Source organism: Protopterus annectens, chromosome 6.part0 (genome assembly GCF_019279795.1).
Source record: "Protopterus annectens isolate FY-2018-M chromosome 6.part0, PAN1.0, whole genome shotgun sequence".
NCBI classification, from domain to species: Eukaryota; Metazoa; Chordata; order Ceratodontiformes; family Protopteridae; genus Protopterus; species Protopterus annectens.
Window position 1 is genome coordinate 82,103,717 of NC_056737.1, and position 21,008 is coordinate 82,124,724.

Consider the following 21,008-nt stretch of genomic DNA (forward strand, 5'->3'; position numbering starts at 1 on the left):
GAAGTATAACGTTGTAAACATGAACTTGTTAGTACAGTTTTATTACTTTTATAATAATGTAAATTTGCCTCTGTCACAAGTGATAATTCAGTAAAGGTCTTTAAGAAAAAAACAGGAGAGAAACAGTGGTAAATATGTTAATTGTACAGCATCTGAATCAGACAGACTTGTCCTTTTTCTCATATCCTTCCCATTCTTGCATTTACTTTCGTAACTTGGTAAGTTACTAAATTAAGGAATACAGTTCCAAGCAGTATCACATTGCCATAAAGAAGTTTGTGTATCAAGTGAAATGTATCAAAATGTGGGTAGCAATCGGTACTTGTGTATTATCGCAACCAAATGTGCGCTGTTGTGAAATTCGCATACTTCAACTGTACCGAGGGCATGAAACACAGAAAGAGGTTATACAAAGTCCTTATTGGTGACGAGAAAGTTTGAATTAGCTTCAGGAAGACAAACAGTTTAAAAAATCGGCTTCCTGATTTGCGTGCATTGCAGACGCTTGCTTGATTTTTCATGGCTGCTATCGTTTTGAGAAATGTAATGTGCTAGTACAGATTTCTCCACATTGTAAAAAGGGTGTAACAGCCAGTTTTAAATTCTGTGCCTATATTGTGTGTTTCAAAATTCACAAATGTCCTTTATTAATAAAACGCAGAGTAGATGGGATGAAATCCTTTACAATGAGCTTGTCTAGTTTCCTGGATTCCATATTTACAGGACTTTTTCTTCTTTTTTTTAACATATATATGTAGTTGCGCACACAGATACCTCTCAAGTGTCCAGATGTAAGAATCATGTTTTTAAAGTGTTCCTTCCTAAAACGGATTTCTGAATCATCATTGAGTCCTAATGTCAGTAAATAACGGGGTTGTGGTCAGCCTTGTTTGATTTAGGCAGTGAACGTGAAAGGAAACCAAAAAGGGAAGATTTGTGCCAGCTTTGGAAGCTGCTTGCGAGAATAGGTAATGGCAGCACTGCTACTTCGTATAGGATTACATTGTGTAAGTATCGATACAAACTACCTGTGCATGTATGCAGCTTACTGCATTCCTGAACCTTAGCCAGTGTAAACCGGCAGTAGAAAAGACTTTGAAGATAACTTCTGAGTCTTACATGCAGTCGTTACAGTTGAGGTATGAGAATTTTGTGACCTTGAACATCTGGTTGTGATAATACGTAAGTACCTAGCAATCTTCTGCTTAATGCTAGGGGTTTTAAGTTTTTGGTGGAGTAGGAAAGTAATTTATAAAAATAGTTTAAATTAGGAAAATGTGTTCACTGCATTGTTCACAAATGAAACATTTACATTGTGTGACTCATAAAATAATGTGCAAATCATGTTGGGATTTACTCACATTTTAATGTGACCCTAAGTTAAAACTTAAGAAGAATCTCAAATAACTGTTGAATTGTTGTTTTTTTTCCCCCAACAGTGACTCCCCATTAGACCTGAAGGTTAAAGCAAGCATGATTTCAGATATGTTTTCAATAGTAGGTGAGTAGTATGACAGTTATGTCGTATTTTTGTAAAATTAACTTCATTTTTTTTGGTAATGCTGAGGATGGGCAGTGCCTGTATTAAAAACTGTAAAAAGTATGCTGACTGACGTTGGAGATACTAATATTGCAACTACTAAAAATGTCCAGCTAAGTGGCTCAACTTTATTTGCTGCTCAGATGACCTAGGTTTATAGCAAAAAGCTGCTTTAATGGACCAGACAGGTAAACAGAAGGAAAGGGAAGAGAGTTTGTCACCCTGCTCTACTGTCTTATCTTACTTGGTGGAAGATGAGTGTAGCACAAGTAAGTTTCAGAGGAATAACGACATTCTGATTAGTTTATCCTGGTATTTATTGTAATTAAGTAACTAAAATTCTCTCCACAGCAGTGCATTTTAATTTGTTTCAAATTTTCCAACACACACATACACACACCTGTAGTTCTGATAGTTCAAGTCAGTGATCATTTAAATCTAATCAAGTGATAAGTCAACTGCCATTGTGCTGTGGCTGCCTTTTCTCCTAAAATAATCACTTCTCACTGGTTGCCTCACCATTGTTTGTTTGTTACTGGTACAGATAAATTCTGCCAGTATTAATTTATTTTATCTTGTTTTCATTATCAGTTGACTGTAATCTATTGACAGTAGGGCAATTACTTTAATACACGGGGCTCTTCTCCATTCCACCTGCATCCAACATATGACACACATATGATTCCAGATATTTGGTTGCGCAGCTCTGTTTAATTGACATCACCGAGCCTTTCCTTTCACACACAATGATTGCTGTCCTCTAATATTGAACTGTGATCAGGTGAAAATAGTACACTGGTAATAATTTAAATGATAAGCTTTTAAGTGGGTACATTTTAGTTTGTAATTAGACAAAAATTCTGATCATACTGTTTTGTCCATTAATGTCCTGACTGAAATCACTGTTGAAGTATTCTAAACCAATGGGTTATCACTGCTGATGTCTGACCAGGTTACCAAAGCTTAAAGTTCCATAGGTCAGACATCCAGTGTGTTTTCAGCTCGTAAGTGTAGGGGTGTATAGGCTTCCTCAGACTCTCTTGCTTCCAACCCGAAAAAAGGTTGCACATCCATTGGACTGATCATTGCTAGGTTATTTGTACCATAGTTTCTTTAAAACAGATAAGTGCCCCTTGGTGAAACTTTCTTACTTAAATTGTTGTGTTATATCCATATCAGATGTCAGCTAGGAGGGGTAAGTTCAAGTGTGGTAGTTAAATCACGTACAAAGACCACATACCCATTGTTTCTTCTGCCTAGGTACAAAGCACGACTACAAGGCCTGTTCTGCCTGCCAATCTTTTGTGCAAGAGACTTTGCATCCCTTCTGGCTTTGCTTAATACCATCGTGGAGACCTTGACCCACCTCAAGATGGCAGAGTCTGCTTCTCAAGAAAAAAATGAAAAGGCCCAGACTGGGCACTTAATCTACATGTTCCTGATTCTGTTGCACCTGCTTAGGTTCTAGAGCCCATGGTACATCTGACTTCACCTGTGATGCCCTCTACCGACACCCTGCTGAAGGCTGGAATGACATCAAAGGGCCTTACAACCATGGAAGCTACCTCCGCAGAAAAAGGTAAACAATGGATCATCATTTTAGAGTGTCTGGAAGGCATTCCACAGAATCTAGTTAGCAAAGCAATCCCTGCTAAGTTAATTGAGGTACATCAAGGGTGTGAACCACTCCTGTTAGTCCAGATGGACATCATACCACAGAAGAAACAAGATAAACTAAATATGTCACTTCTACTGCCCATCTAGGAAGAAGGAATGGATGGACTTTTCCAAAGTCCTCCTCATGTACATTATGACCCTTAAACTTTCTTAATTTTCTACTCAACCTCATCCTCACACACCACAAAAAATAGAGTGAATTAATGCCTCTGACTATGATCATTTTTGGGCATACTCCTCTCAAGTACACTGTCCTGGCCAAACCACTTCTGTTGATGAAGATTTCATTTCCCCAGACCCTCCTATTAAAGAGGCTTCATTTGGAGACAGAATTATAAACATGATGAAACATTTTAAGTGGGAGGCTGTACAGGTTTCAGGGGTCCAGAAAAGATACTAAAATCTCCTGGAAATTGGCACTCTGGCTCCCTCTCCTGTTCCTTCAGTCCTGGAGGCCTTCTTGGATGCTTTACAGTCTTTCTCATCTGCTCTTGATTCACAGCCTCCTGCTCTCAAAAGACCAGACAGATTAAATTCATGACGAACTTGATTTTTTTTTACAAGAATCCTGTGGCAGACTGCCAAGATGGATGCACACTGATCAGCAACTTGATTTCAGCTCTCCCGGTGTGAAAAAAGAAATCTGACTAGTAAATACACTGAGTGGACACCAACAAAGAAGAAAGCTGGAGGGCCTGAAAGAAGATCAGCTAGAAAAGGTGAAGAGAAAACCCTGACTGGGAAGAATCCTGCAGCTGTTGAGTAAAAAGCTGTTCAAGCATCCACTTTGGTAGAAGAGATGGCTTCCAGAGCTTTACAGGAAAAAGTAAACAGATGTACAGAGCTGATTAAAATAAGTGGAACATTGAAGGAGTGTATCAACTAAAATAAAATTCTGGGAAACAATGGAAGAAGCCTTAAACAGATATTCAGATAAACTAATAAAACTGCAAAAATCAGAGACTGAAATGAAGGAAAGGCTGGCTGAGTATGAAACTGCTCAAGAACAGTGGTTTCAAAAAATGGTAGTGTTAGAGGACAAAGCAGACAGAGAAGACCTGAAATTCTGATCTACCATGGAAACTGGAAGGAAAAACCTTTATTCATTTTATGAAAGCACAGATAAACAATTGGTCAGCAGGATTTGTTAGTTAAAAGGATACAATGTGTGTATGCTCTAAACTTGGCCATGAGAAAGCAGTTGAAACCTGTATTACTAAGGATTCAGTCATGCCAGCTGAAATAATTGATCCTAACAATTTGTGGCAGAAAGGAAAAGTATTAACAATTGGAGGCAGTGGAGTGTTTGTGGAAAATGATCATTCACTGTACACCAGGCAGAAGAGAAGCAAATTTATCCCAACAAATCAGGGAATGTTGATAGGCAGGTGTGAGATTCAAGCTGCTGCATCCAGTTGTCTTCAGAATATTTTTCCTGGAGGATCAAAGTCATTATTTGATGCAGGAAATGCTAAGGAGGGAAAACAAAAGTTTGTTGAACAAAAAGTGAGCCATCAAACAGTGGTGGACTCTTATCCCATTCCTCTGATAATAAAGCTCATAGAGAGACTTTGCCAGTGAAACATTTTCCAATGTCCCAAAGGAAAATGCTTGAGGACCGAAAAAAGCAGAGGAGTTGACTTTAAGCATTGGAAGTACCTTGGACCTGAACTGGCATCTGGGGTTGGGAGATGCAGATGAGCAGGAAGAACACCAATTCTGAAATTAGTGAATAAATGTGAGATTATAAAGCATCAGTCACATTTCTGAAATTTGGCTTTACAGGAAATGGTGCCTGCGAAAGATTGGAATTTTGTTGACTTTGTTAAATTTCGGGGAGACTGAAAATTGTATACCCTACTTTATGTTATGAATGTTTGGAATGACATTAAAAGGAAAAACGAAAGTAACTGTAAGTAAAGCATTTTTTCTTGACAGTATTTGTATAAAGCATTTCATGATATAGATTGCATATTGTATAGTAAAACATTCTGAGTGATTTTTGTATGTAGTAAAGATACTAAAGTAAACAGGTACTATTTTAGTTTTAAGAAATGTAGGCATTACAATGTAAAAAGAGAAGAATGGCTTGGCAGAAGCATGTTTAAGTTACTATGCTGTAATCTTGGGAGATGTGGTGGGGTATAAAAGTGCATGAATTATAATGTATAGTTGAAATGCTTTGGCATAGGTGAATGTCTGGATTAATGCCATAGGCTTAATCTACTAACATGTTTCTTGTATAAGCATATGGGCTTTAAAAATAAGACAACACTGTGAAGGTAGTGAAACATTTTCCTTTAACAAAAGAGTTGTGAAGTTTGCAGCTAAGAGCAGCTGCACATTCTGTTCTGAAGTTTCCATGGAGACAAGCTGACTGCATGTGCAGGTAATAAATATCAAGAGTTCTGGACATTGCTGAGAGAAATATAAAATTAAAAGGTACAGGAGCAAGCAGCTTAGTAAAAAAATGTTTGAAATTATTGCAAGTGAATAAGAGATAGCAGCTTTCCTGATACACAAGTACTTCAATGCTTGTGTTACAACATTCATTAATTTAGTTTTGTTTAAATATAGCCAGTGCACTTTTTGTTAAGGCTAAAAGTTAATGTTTTCTGAAAGTATACAAGCTGCTTTTCACATCTGGGAGGGGAATAAAGAAAACACAAAAACAGGCAGCAATTAGTATAAGTAGAAGCACAGACTGTAACATATACCTTAGAATGAATAACCTTAATTGTAGGTTAAGTAATGCCTATGGGTCCAGATGTTAATTTGGGGCAGCTGTTCCTGTCAGAAGGGTTGAACTTCATTATTTGAAGATGCACATAGTTCTGTGCATTTGTTTTAAGTTAATAGGCTAAAGGGGGATATTATGGGTGTATGTTTGTTTTTTCTTTGAGGGTTTTCATTAAAACAAAAAGTCTTGTAAAACTGATACTGGTTCAAATGGAGATGACAAGAAACAAGTGTATAAAGTATCGACGTGGCAGATACTAATGGGTGCATGTAACACAAAAGCTAGAAATAGACATTTAAAATAAGCTGTGGGAATAATAACTTATCATAATAGCTACACTATTCATATTATTTTGGAATGTGAATGGCCTCAAAAGTATAGACAAAAAGGTAAGAGTATTGAATTACATTAAGAAATGTAGAGTGCAAATAGCAGTGCTGCAGATGACACATTTGGAAATAACTGGGTATGTGATTGAATTTGATAAAAGAATTTCAAGATGGATAATCAACAGAATATCAGGGACAAGGGAAAAGGGGAGTAATTATACTAATTGCAAGAGGAGTTCTACTAGTGATAGAAGAAGGAAAAAAGGGGTAGATTTCTGGTTATAAGAGGCGACTGGCAATGGGAAGGAGGATTATGCTGGCATGCTTTTATATTCCACTTAAAACTGCTATTACAGAACTTAAGACAGTTTTGTGATAATCAGCTTTCAGCAGGGAATGTTGCATATAGGTGTGCAATGGAAGTTAATATGCAACAATGAAATTGCATCCAGAAGAGCTAAAACAGAAAATACAGTAACAGAGGGGTATATTTCTGAAGAAATATAAGAAAATATTTAGTATGGAAAATGTGAATTCAGTAGAAGGTACTGGAGAATTTACATGGTACTCGAGAATTTACATATTATTCCTCAAGGTACAATAACTGGGCTAGACTAGACAGAAATTATATTTTATAGGGAAATGTGCTTTTAATTGAACGCTACTACATACGTCCAGTAACTGTCACAAATCATGTGCTAGTAGAAACTAAGATAAAAATGAAGGGTAATGAAGTAAAAATTAGACACTGATGCTTCCCCACCTCCCTGTTAAAAAGAGAGGAATTTAAGGAACGGGTAGTGGAAGTTATTTGAGAGTCATTAGGGAAGATAGAAATTTCTTAAGACGTTATAGCTAGTGAGTGTGATAAAATGAAAGTGGAGTTTAAAAATATGTTAAAATAAAAGAAAAAGAGATATGATTAAGAAATAAGAATTATTTAGAGAGTCTGACAAAGGTTAAAGTATTGCAGAATAAGGGGAATCTTAAAGAACAAGAAGAGGTATAATTGCAGAGTGCTAAAGAGACAATAAGGCAGTATCTGGATAAGATGCATGAGGATAGAAAGATTTCTGTTAGGCAACGTTTTTTTGATAATACCTCCAGAGCACAAAAACTTGTAGTACAATGTAGGCAACAGAAAGTAGAAAGGGCTGTTTCCAAGCATAGGGAACATTTAACAGGAAAAATTACCAAACATCCTGTAGAGGCATTAGAGGTAGTTCAGAAATTTTATGAAAATTTCTGTAAAGCAGAGAAATTTGGAAATCAGGAAAAAGCAGAAATGAATATATTTATGGAAGACTTAAGTATGTCAAGTTTTCTTTTAAAACAAGAAACGTCTTTATTAAATTATCATGTATGACGTACTCCTTGTTGCATTTATATAAATGACAATAAACCATAGTGACACAATCTCAGTTACCAACATAGATTCCAACCCGTGCCAACACAACTATAGCTGCAAACATTATACATCACTTTTAATTGTCCAGTCATTGTTTGCCAACCAGTACATAGCTCATTCAAATCCTGCCTTTTTTTAAACCTCATTCCTCCTCTGCATGTATTGATCCCACAGTTCCCATTTTTTCCTATTGAATTTGCTCCTACCCTTTTCTAAAGATCCCATTTCCAGTTGTTTTAACTCTGTTACTATCTTCACTGTTTCTAATAAAGTTTAGACCTTGATTTCCATTTTCTAGCAATTGCTTTTTTTCAGCAACCATCATAATTCGACTCAGCAAGGCCTTACTATGTGTAGGCAATCTCGAGTTTGTATCATAGCTCAAAAACATAATTTTCCTAGTCACTCCAATTTGCTCATCCAGTCTGACAGAGCAATCTGCAGGGAATCTTTAAAGTCTACCAACTCATTACACTCCCAGAAATATGTTCCCAGTTACCTCTTTCTGCCCCATCACATCTCTAACATTTGCTGTCTGCCTGAGGAAAAATTCTTTGAATTCTACTTGGGGTATAAAAATACCTATGTAAGCACTTCCAGGCAATGATCTGAAATCGATTTTGTTGCATATTTGTGAGACATACATATATCCCCCCCATTGTTTCTTTGTGCATTGCTTATCTAATCTCGCATCCCACTCTTCCTAACCTCCTCTGGTTGATTCTTACTGTTATCATGCAACATTTTATATGCTCTACTAATTATTCCTTTCTTGGTCAGCCTCAGTACGAAGCTGAGATCCCTCATAAAATCATCCAAAGCTAGTTACAAAAACAAAATTGCCACCGATTCTACAGACAACCACAAAGGATTCTATAGCTATGCCAAGAATCTCCTTGGCAACACTAAGATCTGCTCTGAGTTACAGCACAATGACACTAAATATACAGAAACAACTGATATTGCCAACATCCTGGCAGATAGGTTCAGTGCTAACTTTACCCCCCTCTCACCCCCTAAATGGCCCATCTCTTTACCGGAAGAATGCAAAGTTCCTGTAATCATAGTTGCACAGGGAAAAAAACACACTCCCCAAAGCCAAGAGCACAGCATCCATGGGACCTGACAACATCCCAGGCTGTGTTCTACACGAACTATAGAATGAACTGGCACCCCACCTAAGCACCATGTTCAATCATAGCCTCACCTCAGGCTATGTATCCACTGAATGGCGCACAGTGACGGTTATCCCACTCCACAAAAGGAAGGCCACCAGAGACCCTGGGAACTACTGCCCCATTAGCCTAACGAGCCTGGTCTGCAAGGCCATGGAACGTATCATCATGGAACTTATAAACAAAGACATTGGTAATCTCCAAACTCTGGACCCCACCCATTTAGGGTTTGTAAAAGGCAAATCATGTCTCCTAAACCCGATAGACTTCTTTGAAGCAGTCACCAAAGCCGTAGATGGGGGTGAGGTGGTTCACACAGCTTATCTAGATCTCGCCAAGGCTTTTGACACCATCCCCTACTCTGGAATTATAGATAAACTCACTAAACTAGGTATAAATCCCTATGTCACAAGATGTGTTGCCAACTGGCTCACTGACAGAACTCACACTGTGAAAGTAGCAGACTCCAAATCCAACTTCAAACCAGTGACAAGTGGAGTACCACAGGGTTCACTTCTGGGTCCTCTCCTGTTTGGTATCTACTTTTCTGAAGTACAGGCTGAAACAGAAGGTCTTTGGCTAACAAAATTCACAGATGACTGCAAACTAGGAGCTATAATCGAAACTCCTAATGATGTGGACATCCTACAAAAGGGTCTCACTGAAACAGATGCCTGGTGTCAAAGCCATAGCCTCAAGCTCAATGCCAAAAAAGCACTGTCATCGCCCTTTGTAAAAACTCTGTACCCGTGAACTGCCACATAGGCGGTAGTCTACTTAATACAGAAAGTGTGATAAGAGAACTTGGGACACAGGTGGACAGTAGTCTCTCCTTTGATAATCACATTGCCACAGTAGTCAGGAAATCCTTCTACATGGCACACCTCATCACAAAAGGTTTCTCATCCCCATTATAGAGTACAACGCACCCTTTGGTATGTACCTCACAAGACATCTACAACAACTGGAAAGGCAGCAGAAATACCTCACAAAGAGGATTACCGGCCTCAAACAGATGCCCTATGCAGACTGTCTGAAAAAACTCCAGCTTTACTCCGTCGCGTATCGCTTACTGAGAGACGATCTCTGTCTAACATACAAAGCTATGTCAAACCCAGAGCTGTTGGACATGATCCACTTAAAGAAATCTCAATCCCTCCAGGCTACACGCTCTTGGGACCTAAACCTTATCACCACAATAAACAGAACATGTTGGAGGGATAGATTCCTGTCCCAGAGACTTCTCATACTCTGGAACAAACTACCTATCTATATCAAACAAAGCTCCTCATTAGCACTCTTCAAGAAAAATTTTGATGATTGGATGGGAAATAGGAAATTCACCCCGGGGATCACCTCTGTGGCTCTGCTCAACAGGGGCACAGGAAAATAATTTTCTTGGGTGGCGAAAGCCAGGGTACCTTTTTGGCTAGGCTTATATAGGCCCTAGGGCCAATAGCCTAATACTACCTATGAACCTTAATGGCAACTTCTGTACTAGATTCTACTAAAAACTCTACCAGTGCTGGTCTTTCATTTAGGACCTCTACCACTGCTAGTCTTAAATTTAGGACCCCCTATTTCTTTCTCTTTGCCTATACTGTGATGTCAGTCCTTGATATGGAAGGCAATCTTTAGCCTGTAATCCAAATAATTTCTTGTCATCTTCCCATTCTGTTACCTTTCCCTCTCTAGTTATTTGCTCCCAGTACCTTGATTCCTTTGCCAATTTTCTCCAATATATTCCTGCCCCTTTTTGCCTATTATCTGTATCCCTAATTACAGTCATCTCTAGTGATAGAATTTCCTTTCTCCATTCCCGTGTTGGCTTAGTTCTTCCTCTAATTTATGAATATAATATTCTATATGATTATTGTTCTCCTTGAAAGTCTGCATCCAAAATCCCAGTCTCTCCCTGTTACTTGAGCTTCCCCCTGTTTTATCATCATCTTTTCTCACTTAAGTTATACTTTTCTGCTTGTGCTATGTGTAAGAGCCTTAATTGTGTTGCTCAGAAATACCCGTTCAACTCTGGTAATCCCAATCTGCCCTGTTTTATTGGAAGAATAAGCTCATCCCACTTGACTCTTGCCATCTTCCCCTCCCAGATAAATTCCTTCAGCTCTTTATTAATGTGCTATCCACATCTTCTCCCCTGGTTGATAGAAATATGCCTGAATTGTGTATAAGACAAAATAGAATAAAAACATTTAACTGCTTGTATCTTCCTTTCAATATGCATATGACAGAGCTTCCATTTTCTCAGTTTTTGTGTAATCTTTTGTTTAGTCTCCTCCCTCATATCCTTAGCTGCCACACCAGTATCATTTTTAATCCGTACTCCGAAGTACTTCATTTTATCATGTCTTCATATATATGGATATTGCTGAACCAATTCATATGTGGGTAGATAATTTACTGCTATTACTTTTGATGTTAAGTTGTCTATCTCGCCTTCTATTCTTGCTGGTTGGGTTCAGAGCCGATCCTCGGCTACGACTCGGCCATCTTCAAAAGCTCGAGAGCTGCTTACTGGCTCAAGGCCCCCCCTATATCCCATGATGCCTGGCGCTAGATACCCAGATCTCGTTTGCCGCTTCTGCTGCGAGGTTGTTCTACTGGCTCAGGTCATATAAGCTTCTTTATTATTACTGTTATTTACTGTTGTTTTCCTATAAAAATTTCTGTTTTGTAGTGTAGAATTAGTCGTTAGTTAGACTTTATTCATTGTAGTTAGTTTTTTCCTCTAAATAGCTTTCCCTTCCTAAGAAACTCATTTAAATTAGAGAGTTTCGCCTCCTCCCTTCTCTCCCTTTTCCACAGAAAGGTTCTTTCCATTTGAGTTAGAGGTTAACCTTTCTTTTCTATCTCCTTTAAAAAAAAAAAAAAAAAACTTGTAGTGTTAGTGATAAGTTTGTTTTTCTTTGTGGTAGTAGTACTTGTAGTGGGTTGTGGTAACTGTAGGGTATTAATATTTTTTATCGGTTACCTTAACTTTTTGTGTGAAAACTTGTCCTTGGTTTTCATCCAAGAATGTCCAAGGATCCAAAACCGTCCGGATTCAAGAAGTGTGACTCATGCTGTCAAAAGATGTCTCTGACAGATGGTCACACTTCTTGTGTTTATTGTCTGGGCATAATGCACCTGCAGGACTCTTGCTCCATCTGTCATGCCTTCAGTCCAAGAGTCCTGCAGGAACACAAAAATAAATTGATTCTGAGGGGTCTGCTTAAACCCCAAGATTCACCGTCGAAGTCTCAGCCGGTGAAATCTTCCAGGCCACCTAAACTGTCGGCTCCCAGTTCGGAGCCGTCGTTGGGTGAAGCCACACAATCCATTTCGGGTCCGTCTGGAACCGATGTCCCTCCCTCCCTCCCAGTTGGCTCCGACACGGTCTTCGGAGCCAGCTGAGAGTCGAAAGAGATCCAAGTCTCCTTCTTTGGAGTCGATACGTTCGGCTCCAAAGTCGCTCCTGCTCCAGTCGGAGCGTAGTCACCAATCACCCCACTCTTCTCGGTCCTCTAGACTTTCGGACCATGATTTGGAAAGAGTGGTCAGTAGGCTCTTGAAGTCGCAGGCCCTAGCCAAAATGTTGTCCAGCCCTCCTCACCAGGAGTCAGCTCCGTCCACAGCTATTCTTATTCCTCCTCCGACTCTTCCTTTGAGCTCAGAGCCGGAGTTCATTGGTGTTCGAGTCGTGGAACCATCGGTGCCGATACCCTCCCTTTCGGTTCCTTCGTCGGCTCCGATCTCTTCCATGGTACCTTCCCTGGAGGGATCTGGGTGCTGAGACTCCCTCGTCAGCTCTGAGGGGGCAAGTGGCATCGGACCCTTGTCCAACCCCACTCTCCCTCTTGGTGCTTCGGCGCAGGTGAGCTTGGCTCCCACATCTGCCTCGGAGCTGTCTCCCTCGGTGTGGGGAGGGCTTCTGGTTTTGTCGGAGCCTGAGCCTTCTCTGCGTCCGGGCAGGGACGCCTTCGAGGTGATGAGGAATGTGCTGGCCCCTGAGTCAGTCCCACAATTGACCCCATCGGCTTCTCCCCCTAGGGTGCCTGCGTCAGCCTCTGCCCTTCTTCCAGACCCTAAGCATGGGGATCCAGCGCTCCAGGACACCCCCTTGGGTGTATCCTCCTCTTCCGAGGCTTCCCCTGATCTTTCAGAGGAGCCACCTCGCAAGAGAAAATGCAAGAGGAAGCATGTTGACTCCCCCGAGTCTATTACATCAGATACCGACTTAGAGGAGTCGGAAGGGTCCCCAAGATCCCCCTCTGAAGATGTCTCCTTCTCAAACATCCTTGAGATGCTTAGGCAGAGGGGAAACTGGAATACCCTAAGCCCTTCTGAGGATGATTCGGTATTCCTGGATGCATTTGGATCCCAACCTTCCACCTCCTGGGTGTCTCCGCCTTTCGACCCACTGATGTCTGTGGTGGCTTGAAAGGCTCCAGACACAGTGGAACCGACCCCTAGAATACCTGCAAAATTCATTACTGCCCCGCAGGACAAACAGTTCTTGACCAAGGGTGTCCCCATTGATGCCATGGTGGCAGCAGCGGCCACAAAGAAGGAGTTGGCTGAAACTTCTTCATCTGTCCATCCCCCTAATAAGGAGTCCAGGACGATGGACAGATATGGGAAGTGGATGTTCTCTTCAGCAAACTTTCCCATGCGGTCCTTGAATTACCTGTGCCACTTTACCCGTCTTCAGAAGGATCTCCTGAAAGAGCTTGGAGATACCCACCAAGATCCATCAGCTGAGGGGGCCCAGCCTAAGGCAGCCTCCCAGCTGGCGACTCTTAATTCTGTGGTAAACTCCTCCATGCGGCTCATTTCGTATGCAGACGATGGTGCGAGTAGAGCCGCAGGCATAAGCGTGGCCCTAAGGAGGCACGCTTGAATGCGGCTATGTAACTTTGCGGAACCTTGCAGAGCGTCTTTCACCAACACCCCCTTTGATGGTTCCTCTCTCTTTGAATCACAGGTGAAAGATACCCTTACCAGGTGTGAGCAGGAAGGCAAGACTCTCTCTGCTGTAGGAGTCCGTTTTTCCACTCCCTCCAGACCATATCCTAAGGGTCAGAAGAGTGGGAAGATGTGGTTCCGAAAATCCCAAGGAGCCTTGCCGGACACACGTGGTGAGTTTCCCTCCAGGGGCAGAGGAGGGAACAATAACAGATGCCGCCCTCGTGGCAGAGGGGGTCCGCAAAACCAGGGCAGCAGAGAATCCTTCTCTGACAAGCCCTTCCAGCATCCCTGAAGGGTTGCCTGGCTGCTCACCTCTGGAGGCAATCGGGGGAAGACTATCACTGTACCCAGGAACCTGGCAAGACATAACACAAGACAAATGGGTACAGTCCGTCATATCCGGAGGCTACAGAATACCCTTCGATGTTCATCATGCATACAGCTGCAGTCATAACAGATGGGTTCTCCTGCCGTCAGGCGGGTCCTCGGTCAGCCGAATTCCAAAGTCTAGGTCCGGCGTCGGTTGTCGTCGCTTCTTCCCTGTCGTCAGTGCGACAGGGGTATAAAAGAACCAGCCAATGCCATTTTCTTCAGTCTTTCTTGCTGCGCGGTGCCTGAAGCAGAAGCAGTTCGCAAGTACCGGTCGGCCAGCTCCTGAAATTACGAAAATTTTGCAACCGAAGTCTTCTTGAAAGCTAAGTACCCCGTTGGGGAAACTTTTCTTGCCTCAGACCGATGTCAGACAAAGTTAATAATTGTATTTCATGTGGGAAGCAAATACCGCATAAGGATTTTCATTCCCTCTGCATTCCTTGCTTAGGCCCAGACCACAACGTCTCGGTCTGTCGTTTTTGTGCTACATTCAATAAACGCACCATTAAGCATCAGGCGGAGTTCGCCCAGCACTATTTTGGCAAAAAATTTAATTATATTATGTCGTCGGATACTCCGACTCCAGTTTTGTCTAAAAAATGCAAAGATAAGGACCGACACACGAGGTCCGCGGCCTCTACCGACACCACGCCAAAGCCGACTACAGGTGGTCTGGTTCTCAGTGAGGTGCCTACGCAGCCCCTGCCTACCGACGACACTTCATTGGCGGTGTCTTCTGTGCCAGTGCAGGCTCCTCGGCCCACACCCCAACTACAGATACCGAAGCCACTCTTGGTGGTGAATCTCAAAATGTAGACAGGTCTGCCTCCTCTCAAGGTGTCTTCAGACTTTCCTCTTCTTTTTCCATCAAGGCTTTCATGAAGTCTAAAGCAGCCATGCATGCTAAGAGACAAGCTACACAGGGCCCTTCTCCAGGCCCCATGCCTAAAAAAACAGATGCTTAAAATGGCTGAGGATTTAATTACTCTTATCAGGGGTTCTCAACCCCCCCGGACAAAAGGTCCAGAGTGGAGGAAGAATCCCCCTCCTCTGACCAGGCTTCCATTATTTCAGAACACTCTGATGAACAGGAACATTCTTACTCCCCTTTTGAAGATTCTGATGCAGAGGAGTCCATTCCCTCTGTCTCCCCCCCAGAGGATTACTCAATTGGGGAAACCTTGCATACCTTAAGGGAACACTTCCACTGGGAAGGCCAAGAGTACTCAGATTCCAAGAAAAGGCTTAGGGATTTTCTCTTGCTACCTCAGCACAGGCCTCTGGCTATACATCCTGTCTTAGACATACTAGATGATGTGTACTCGAAGGCCTGCCTTAATCCGGATTCTTTACCTCCAGCCCCAGTCAAGCCTGACAAGTACTACCGGGTTCCTGACTCACACCAATTTTTATACAAAAGTCATGCGGCTGACCCAGAAACTATCTCACAGGACCCCAAGGGAATTAAGGCCTCCACTGCTAAAAATCCATTACCTTCCGAGAGAGATTCCAGATCCTTAGAAAGGTGGGGAAAAAGGTATACACCTCGGCCACCTTAACCATGAGGGCATTAAACTGCCAGTTCCATATGCTAAAGTACCAACAGTTTCTCTTAACACAGTTGAGAAGTAAAATGTCACAACCTGAACAACCAGACTTGAAGGAGTTGCAGGATTTGATGCATAGTACAGAACAAGTGGGTAAACATACCTTGCAATGTGGTTTTGATGCTCTTTATCTAATACCTAAGACACATAAAGATCTAAATAACCCTCCAGGTAGACCAATAGTGTCAGGTCGTGGGTCTTTAACTGAGCCTTTATCTGCTTTATTGACTGAGTATCTTAAACCATTATTGCCCATGGTTAGATCGCGTATCCAGGACACAACACAATTCCTGAATATTATTGAAGATTCCCAATTGGAGGAAGACTGGCTTTTGTGCACCTTAGATGTAACATCGTTATATACCAGTATCCCACATAAAGCTGGCATTCTGGCTGTGACACATTGGTTAAAAGAATCAAAATTATATTCAACAGGATTCAATAATTTTCTCATCCAACTAACTGAGTTTGTTTTACAAAAAAATCTTCTATTTTGAAGGGATCCCCTATTGGCAAATCAAGGGGACAGCCATGGGGGCGTCCTTTGCTCCAATTTATGCCGATCTCTTTATGGGATACTTTGAATCATACTTCATATATGATACCCAGCGGAACATCTATATGGAATACATGGACATATGGCGGAGGTATTTAGACGATTGTTGGTTGGTGTGGCGGGGCAGTAAGCATGTATTAACCAAGTTTGTGGAATATCTTAACAAGAATCCATTTGATATAGAATTTACGATCATTATTGGATATAAAGAAATTGTGTTTTTGAATGTGTCAGTTAACAGATTAGAGGACCATACCTTAGCGACAACTAAACACAGGAAGTTTCCGCAGTATAACACGATTCTTCATTCTCATCCCCACCACATTATTACCAGTATTCCCAAATCACAATATATGCGCCTCAAAAGGATTTGTTCAACTTCAACCGAATATTCCATACGTACAGCTGAACTAACAACTAGATTTGTGGACAGAGGGTATAATATAAATCAGTTAAATAAAACAATTGCACAAATTGACACAAAAAGTAGAGAAGATCTGCTTCAATATAATAGATCTACAGAAGGGTCCAAGCAGGATAAGCAACCGATTAGACTGGTTACAACGTATGGCAATAACACCAAATGGTTCAGACAAATTGTTAATAAACATTGGAACACATTACAGTCCAATTCATTTCTTCGGGATATTCTTCCTGACACCTGTTCTTTTTCCTATCGCAGAGGACAGACAATTCAGTCCAATTTTGCACATTATAAAAGGTATACTCCAGGTATTAAACATCAAACCACGTTGTTTGGGGATGCGTTAGTTGGTTGTTACCCCTGTGGACACTGCAGTTTATGCCAATACATTTGGAAAACTAAAGAATTTAGTAGCAAAAATACACCTAAGATTTTCAATATAACAACTTTTGGCAACTGCAGCTCAGATTGGGTAGTATATTTGGCTCAATGCTCTTGTTTAGCTTTTTATGTAGGGCAGACCTCGAGGCCAATTAGAATTAGAATTAGCGAACACCTCAGTTCCATCAGAAATAGGCGAGTAACCAATGCCTTATATAAACATACTAAACAACATGCAGCAGCTTCATTCAAGTTCATTATTATTGATAGAATACAATCACACAGAAATTTTAAGATGGGGTGGCACACCAAACTCAATAACATGGAACAAAGGTGGATCACCACACTTGGGGCTCTTTTCAGACCTGGACTTAATGAATACCATGTACATGAAGGATAGTTTCTAGGTACTTAAAGGAATACCAAGAAATTAAATTAATATTATCAGGCAGCCTATTATTATAACTCTAGACATATAAGTTATTTGGTTTACATTCAATAACAATAAAATGTATTCAAAAGAACTATACATTCATCGGTAATAGGTACATTATAAAATTTTGGTCTACAAGTCATTCACGAGGAATATTATAACTCTCAATATAAAATATAAGATCAACAATAATATGCTTTTAGGAAGCAATTAATTATATGCGTATTATTGTGGACACACCCCTTATTTATAATTATAATTACTGGGGGTTTTTGGAAAAAGTTGTATTAGAATTATTATTTGAGTGGTTATAATTAGATTTCACTACTGTGGGTATTTTATTTTATTTTATTTTGTTGATTTATGCACTAAAATTAAAATCCCCACAAATACAAGCTTTAAAACATATTTAGAACACTATAAGTTGAATAAGTATGTAAATGTGGTGAATCTATATGTTTAAGATGTTCATCATGTTCATTTAACATGAACAATTTAATAACACAATAAGATGTGTCAGTATTATGGATAATGAAATGAAAATGGGCTATACCACTTTAAGTAGTGGGTATAAAACAAGAATCAGGATGCATCATGGTTTTTGAAACTAAATTTGATTGTTAAGTCACATTGAAAAAGGCTTTTATAGCCGAAACCGGTTTGTGCATTATTAGTAGGTTGTTTTTACAACCTTAATAAATTTAACTTTAATCTGCTGCCATTGAGTGCTGGTCTCTCTTTCTTGGATGATTTGATGCTCTAGAGGCCTCATGTAGAGCTGCTGTTACAGGATCAGTCATACGTAGACATGCCTGGCTCAAGGAGCAAACCTTACCAGATCATGTCAAAGCTAAATTACTAGATGCCCCTCCATAAAAGGATGTATAATTTGGTGTTAAAGCTGAGGAGGTATTAAAGAAAATGGAGGAAAAGGATAAATCAATGCAAACAGTGAAAGATTTTCTACAGGTACAACCCCCACGTTTCAGTAGAAATTGGCCTTCCAAAAAATGGTCCTTTCCAGCCACGGGCAGACCCCAAAGAGGTAGATACAGGCACCCGAGGGGCAGAGGACAATCTCAAGGATCGTTTAGAGCAGACAATGACAAGCTCCTACACAAAGAGGTGGTGGGGATAGTTCGCAGCCATTCAGAAAGCAAGCCCAATGACTTTCCCCTTTGCATGCCAAGCAAGGCTCAAGTGGCAGCACCCTTAGGCGGAAAACTGGCATTATTTTCAAAAAATTGGCATATTGTCACAAAAGACAAATGGCTCCTGGACATTATAAACAGAGGCTACAGATTCCATTTTCACACCCTTCCAAAAATGAGAGGCATGCCAAACCTGCCACACAATCAAAGGGCAGAGGCACAAAGACAAATTTCAGATCTCATGGACATGAAAGCTATTCAAGAGGTACCTACTCACGAACAAGGTCAAGGTTTTTATTCCAGTCTTGGTACCAAGGAAGGGAAGGGAAAAGATTGGAGACCTATTTTGGACCTATCCATCCTAAACACATTTTTACTCGTACCAAAATTCAAGATGCTCACATTACAGCAGCTTCTTCCCATGCTGGGCAAGGAGTCTTGGCTGGTAACATTGGACCTCAAGGAGGCATACCTGCATGTCCCAATCAGACAAAATTGCAGAAGATACCTCAGATTTCTTGCAGGTTCAACACATTATCAATTCTCTGCATTGCCCTTTGGCTTATCTACTGCGCCTAGAGTATTCACGAAATGCCTGGCATCAGTAATTGCCTTCTGCAGACTTCAAGGGATACAAATATACCCATATTTGGACGACTGCCTGATCCAAGCGGACAGCAAGCACATACTTCTGAAACATCTAGCTTTTGTAATAATGTTGTTGAATTCTCTGGGATACACAGTCAACAAAAAGAAATCAAGGCTAATACCCTCTCAGAAAATAATTTTCCTGGGTGCCAACTTGGACACAAACACCCAGATGGCCTACCTCATGCCAGAAAAGCAGGGACAACTAACTCAATACTTCAGAACACTAGCAAATTTCACCAGGCTGACTGCAAGGAAAATCCTGCAGGCTCTGGGATTCATAGCATCTTGCATCCTACTAATCCCATGTTCAAAGCTGCATATGAGGAAACTTCAATGGTACCTGAAAAACCTATGGTCTCAAAACAGCCACAGTTTGGAAACAATAATACCACTAATTCCATGTCTTCAAAAGGAATTTCTGTGGTGGGCTCAAGCATGCCAAACAAACACAGGTCTCCCATTCTGCAAGCCTCAAGCAAATCAAGTCATCACAACAGATGCCTCGGACTACGCCTGGGGGGCGCACATGACAGATCGGTGCATTCAGGGCAAATGGTCCCAAAAAGAAAAGCACCTTCACATCAATCAAAAGGAAATGCTAGCAGTAATAAATGCTATTATAGCTTTCAAAGACCTTCTGCATCCAGGTCAACTATTGATAAGTATAAAAACATAAGCAGAAACCCACAAATCCAAAGGACACAAAGTACTGGAAGAAACCACTTTATAAAACACAGGAAAGCTTTCAGGCAATAAACCCTTCTTCAGTGCATTACAAAATACAAGTAAAAAACATTCTGAATTTATACAGGGTCACCATCACATGACCAGCAGCCCAATGGTCATATGACACAAAATATATGCATTGTTAAAAATCAATATGTTAAAATATTTAAAATACACAAAAAGCATGCAAGAACTTTTAAAAAACACATTACAATAGTATATTCATCTAAGTTGTGTATATTGTAAATGTTTGAGAACATGTTTTAAAGTAATGACATCATTAAGTCCTGGTGGATGATCGGCTGCCAGCCTTAACATCCATTCATACTCCTTTAACTCTAACAAGTTGTTAATATCACCTCCACGTGGTGTTGATTTAACAATATGAATAACTCTAAAAGAAAACCTATGGTCTGCACCCAGTTCAGCTATATGTTTATATAATGCATTTGTGGCCACCGCTCTCCTAATTTCTGATTTATGTTCTATTATTCTATCTTTTAATTTTCTTGTAGTTTTTCCTATATAGAATGATGACATTTAGAACAGTTAGCCATATAAACAACTGAGGTAGTGGTGCAAAAGGCTTTTAGATTAAAGGAATATAATTTTTTAGTTACAGGATGCCTAAATTGGTGACTAGATACCCCCAAAATATCAGAACAACAAGAGCAGTTCAGACATTTAAAGGTGCCTGGATTGACACGTGTCGGGGAAGAGTAGAAGTTAAAATCCTTGTAACATAATTTTTGTTTTAAAGTTCTCATATTTCTATAAGAAAAATAAGGTTTATCTCCTAAAATTCTCTTAACATTCACACAGGCCATAAGGATCAACCAATTTTTTTGTATAACTTGTTTAATTAAGTGGGTT

General features: G+C 40.5%; 1 protein-coding gene across 1 annotated transcript in view; it reads left to right on the plus strand.

Moving 5' to 3' along the window:
* The window catches only part of TTLL5 (tubulin tyrosine ligase like 5), a gene marked incomplete in the record, with an annotated part of 5,893,562 nt that overhangs the window by 1,797,452 nt on the left and 4,075,102 nt on the right, over positions 1-21,008 (plus strand). The window contains 1 exon segment of the mRNA XM_044073865.1: positions 1,440-1,501. Coding sequence (XP_043929800.1) covers positions 1,440-1,501 — 62 coding nt within the window.